The sequence below is a fragment of the Nicotiana tabacum genome, chromosome 14, assembly GCF_000715075.1.
Source record: "Nicotiana tabacum cultivar K326 chromosome 14, ASM71507v2, whole genome shotgun sequence".
NCBI lineage: Eukaryota > Viridiplantae > Streptophyta > Magnoliopsida > Solanales > Solanaceae > Nicotiana > Nicotiana tabacum.
This window is the reverse complement of record NC_134093.1, coordinates 52,026,476-52,031,795: the sequence shown is the minus strand read 5'-3', so window position 1 is coordinate 52,031,795 and position 5,320 is coordinate 52,026,476. Positions and strand designations below refer to the sequence as shown.

The 5,320-nt window shown below is 35.8% G+C and overlaps 1 protein-coding gene across 1 annotated transcript; it reads left to right on the top strand.

Moving 5' to 3' along the window:
• The first annotated feature begins 207 nt into the window (after positions 1-207).
• On the top strand, positions 208-1,242 carry LOC142168945 (uncharacterized). The gene is made up of 3 exons (XM_075230122.1): positions 208-592; positions 707-778; positions 929-1,242. Exons 1-3 carry the CDS (start codon positions 208-210, stop codon positions 1,240-1,242), a joined length of 771 nt encoding a protein of 256 aa, XP_075086223.1.
• Positions 1,243-5,320: the final 4,078 nt, after the last annotated feature.

Below are 5,320 nucleotides of genomic sequence, written 5' to 3'. Positions count from 1 at the left end.
CTTATCGAGCAATACGGAGAGAAACCCAAAGGAACACCTTAAGGTCATCACCTTACGATCAGGTAAGGAGCTTGATGAACCCAATTCTATCAAACAAGAAAAAAACCAGTCATAACAATAGGTAAACAAGGGTAAGAATTTTGAAACACCCTCTGAACAATTAGAAGATAAAGAAGTCAAGAAAAATGATGAGAAGAATATTGAAAAATGACACCTCTCCATGTGGCAATTCCTTTTCCACAAAAAATGAAAAGAGAAAAGATTGATAGTCAATTTGCAAAATTTTTAGAGATTTTAAAACACTTTCACATTAATATTCCTTTTACTGATGCTTTGTTGCAAATGCCATCTTATGCCAAATTCCTGAAAGAAATTTTTTCAAGCAAAAGGAAATTAGAAGAAGTTTTTGTGGTAATACTAACGGAAAAATATAGTGCTATACTTCAAAATAAGCTACCGCAAAAACTGGGTGACCCAAGGAGTTTTATAATTCCATGCACTTTGGGAGGAATGTATTTTGAAAAAGCACTCTGCGATTCTGGAGCTTCAATAAACTTGATGCCATTTTCTATTTTTAGAAAATTAAATCTTGGTGAGTTGAAAGATCTTGGTGTCTCTCTTTAATTTTCAGATCAGAGTACTAAGAAACTTAAGGGAATAATTGAAAATATACTTCTGAGAGTAGATAAATTTGTTTTTCCTGTAGATTTCATAGTGCTTCAAATGAATGAGTGCCCTGATGAACCAATTATTTTGGGTAGACCATTGCTTTTTACAAGTAGAGCAATTATAGATTTTCATCAAGAACAACTAATTCTAAGAGTTGATGAAGAAATGGTCATTTTTGACATGCAAAAGATACTAAGATTTTTCAGAGATGAATAATCATCTTTATGCTTTTCAATTGATATGATTAGTTATCTTACAGATGAATTTATAGATGATCAATTAACTCCAGACTCGATGAAACAATGCTTGGCCAAATCAGGCACCATACAAGATGATGATCCCACCATCAGAAGAGAAGCTGAAATATTGGTAAAGGATTCTGAGGATCAAGAGATGCAACCAGAAGAAGTTCAACCAAATATCGATCTTAAAATTCTCCCATATCATTTAAAATATGCTTATCTTGATAAAGAACAATGTCCAATGATTATTTCATCTTCTTTGACTGGAGAACAAGAAAAAAAATTAATTGAAGTCTTGAAAACACACAAAGGAGCCTTTGGTGGAAAATAGCAGATATCAAAGGAATTAATCCAGCTATTTGTACTCACAGAATCCTCATGGAGGATAGCTACAAACCAATAGTCCAACCCCAAAGTAGATTGAATCCAACAATGCAGGAAGTGGTAAAAAAGGAGATTGTAAAACTTTTGGCGGCATGTATCATTTATCCTATTTCAGACGGTCCTTGGGTAAGTCCTGTTCAGGTAGTGCCAAAGAAAGGAGGTATGACAGTTATTAAAAATAAAAATAATGAACTCATACCTACCAGGACTGTCACAGGATGGAGAGTCTGTATTGATTACAGATGTCTCAATGATGCTACAAGAAAAGATCATTTTCCTTTGTCATTTATTGATCAAATGTTGAAAAGAATTGCAGGATATGTGTTTAATTGTTTTTTGATGGCTATTCAGGGTATAACCAGATACCAATTGCACCAGAATATCAAGATAAGACAACCTTCACATGTCCACATGGAACATATGCTTATAAGAGAATGCCATTTGGTTTATGCAACACCCTTGCTACATTTCAGCGTTGCATATCAGCAATTTTCTCTGACATGACCGAGAAATTTCTCGAGATTTTTATGGATGATTTTACACTCTTTGGAAAAACATTTGAGGATTGTCTTTATCACTTGACGTTAGTTCTTAAGAGATATGAAGAGACAAACATGATTTTTAATTGAAAAAAATATCATTTTATGGTTGCTGAGGGAATTGTTTTAGGACATAAAATCACTACTAAAGGGATAGAAGTTGATAAGGCTAAAATTGATCTTATAGAAGGATTATCCCCTCTCACAACTGTTAAAGGCATTAGAAGTTTTCTAGGTCATGCAGGTTTATATAGACGGTTCGTAAAAGACTTTTCAAAGATTTCAAAATTGCTGACTAACCTCTTGATGAAAGATACTAAGTTTAATTTTTAAGGTGATTGCCTAGATGCATTTGAGACCCTTAAGAAAAAGTTATCAAATGCCCCTGTAGTCGTGTCTCCAGATTGGAATCAACCTTTTAAGGTTATGTGTGATGCTAGTGATATAGCAGTAGGAGTTGTTTTAGGCTAGAGAAAAGATAAGATTTTTCGTTCCATTTACTATGCCAGTATAACAATGAATGAGGCTCAACTTAATTATGCCACAACAGAGAAAGAGTTACTAGCAGTAGTATTTGCATTTGATAAATTTCGTCCATATTTGATAGGAACTAAGGTCATAGTTTTCACTGATCATGCAGCTTTGAAATACCTCTGAGCAAAGAAGGATGTTAGACCTAGGTCATTAAGATGGATTTTACTTCTGCAAGAATTTGATCTTAAGATAAAAGATAAAAAAGGGACGGAGAATTAGGTAGCTGACCATTTGTCTAGACTAGAAAATCCTCCCCTTGAGTTTAGTGAGATAAAGGAAGAATTTCCTGATGAACATATTTTTTCTATCAACTCAGTGGTGACTCAACCACCCTGGTTTGCAGATATTGCAAACTACTTGGTTATAAATTCCCGATATGGGAGAATACTGTAACTTATGAGACTAGGATAATGTAAATAAGTTCAGGGATACGAACTTCTCTTTATGCCTCGTTATCGAACTTATGTAGTTACGGGATCATGCCAAAATGAAGAAAGGTTTAGCCTTAACATACCTTATCACACTATTTCCAATCGCCATATTGAACTCGACACTTTTAACCTTAATCTAGAATAAAGATAATAATACTATCATTAAGTTACGAAAGGTACAACTATCGCACAACGAACGACAAGCTTATTTTGTATTAAAACGGGTAACATTTCCCCTATAATCCTTACTCCCTAAAAACTCAAGATAACACCAACACCACAAGAACACAACAATGTCAACATATATATATTATTTTCCAACCTTATATACACCACAAAATACTACAAAATAGCCAAACACACCCCAATATCTTCATACACAAAAGGATCACCATAGTAGTGTCAAACAGACCGAAATGTTAAGATGAACGACCAGACCACCAACCTGCATTTATGTGGTGTTTCTCCACACCTTTCCTCCTCCAAAAATCCATAAAAAAGTAGTAAAACACGCAATCCAACAGCAACACAAAACAGTCCACAAAACAGTGCGCTACAAGTGAATAACTCGAACTCACGGCTTCCGATCACTGTCTCGTGGGTTCTTACAATTATAGAATAGCTTTTCATACATATCCAGAAGAAAAAATGTATGAAAGATAGTAGTAAACCTACCTTATTTGTTGAATAACTCATCTCCTATTTTGGTTCTTCAAAGTCTAGGTTTTACCTCCAACTAGAACTTGAAAAGGAGAGAAAATCAATTAGGGTTTGTGGAAAATTTTTGGGAGGATGTTTGCAGGGGTTTACGTCTGGTTATTGTGTTCTATAATGAATGTTATATTTCAGTAGATAATCCCTTAAATGTTCTCTTTGGACGACCCAACTACTCTTATTTAAGCAAGTAGGTGACACACCTACTTGTCACCTAGCGTAGTATCACAAAAACGCATATATCTCTCTACTGGAAAACGGTTTAATGCTTTAGAAAATAGACTCATAGATATTCAACATGATGGGTGGAACACCCCGTAACTCTAAGTATATTGGGAGAAAATCGCAGTTACATTTGACCCAAATTTTTGTAAAACTTATGAACGTAACTTGTGATAACTTTCATCGACTTTTGTTCCACAACTCGCTTGACATCAAAACATAACACACGACTATCATACGACTAACATAACTCATAAAATAACCTTCTTATCATGTTAAGCACCCTAGTCTCACCTCAATAGTACATGTTACAACATTCCTAACTTGTCGACTTTCGACGAAACATTATTTTCTTCAATTCCTTTAGCTTCTGAACCTGCCAACCCTATTTGTACTTGTTGTACATGATCTTCAACATTTGTAACCTCCGAGGTAACATGATTAACTTACTTTAAATACTTTCAAAGATGATCTCATTTTCTTTCCTACATTAGTTTGCTTACGACGCACTTTTACGTACGAAAATATAGGGTGTAACATCATTCCCCCCTTGGGAACATTCGTCCTTGAATGTTTACTCTTAGAGACTTTGGAAAATTTTGCCAAAGTATCCTTCGTACACTAGATGAAAACCAACCTGCACAGCCAGAAAACATACTATACATGCCACACATGGTCAATTTCTATAAATAGCAACACTTGGCCTCACATGTTCGTCAATCATAAATACTAAAAGTCAAAAATAAGAGCTTACCTGGTGACCTGCTGGCCTGAATAGAGTTGTGCTGAAGTATCCCATCTCGAACCATATCTTCAGTTTAAAATAGGTGGGGATATTTAGACTTTGTTTCTTCCTCTTCTTCCCATGTCATCTCTTCTACGTTCTTGCTTCTCCATAAAACTTTCACAGAGGCAACCTACCTATTGCGTAGCTTGTAGATTTGTCGGTTTAGGATGGCAACTGGAAATTCCTAGTACGATAAGTCCTCTGTAATATGTACATCATCAGTCTGTGGATGAAAAGATGTGCTAAGATTCACCTGAGTCCCTAGACCTTTCTGAAATGACCTCTAGAAATGTGTTGTATACTGGGCCCCACGGTCATATATAATAGATACTGGTACTCCGTGTAGCCGCACTATCTCCTTAAGATATAAACTCACATAATCTTTAGTTGTATATGTAGATCTGACCTGTAGGAAATGCGCTCATTTCGTGAGCCTATTGACTATCACCCATATAAAATCAAATTTATAATGAGAATGAGGCAAACCTGTGATGAAGTCTATGTTTATCGCCTCCCATTTCCACGTTGGGATCTCTATAGTCTGCATTAGCCCTCTGGGATTCTGGTGCTATACCTTCACATGCTGACAACTAGGACACTGGGTGACAGACTCAGCAATATTCTTCTTCATATCATTCCACCAGTACACATCCTTAATGTCATGATACATCTTCGTCGACCCAGGATAAATGGAGTACCACGAATAATGTGCCTCTAACATAATCATGTCTCGTAGACCTGCTACATCTGGAACACACAGACGACCCTTATATCTAGGAACCCCATCACCATAGAGCT

Excerpts from the sequence above, each read along its gene's own strand:
- LOC142168945 (XM_075230122.1), top strand. The coding sequence starts at position 208 with ATGACACCTCTCCATGTGGCAATTCCTTTTCCACAAAAAATGAAAAGA. Across the intron at positions 593-706 it reads TTTTAGAAAATTAAATCTTG|ATTTCATAGTGCTTCAAATG; the intron begins GTGAGTTGAAAG and ends TTTTTCCTGTAG. Across the intron at positions 779-928 it reads TAGACCATTGCTTTTTACAA|ATGAATTTATAGATGATCAA; the intron begins GTAGAGCAATTA and ends GTTATCTTACAG.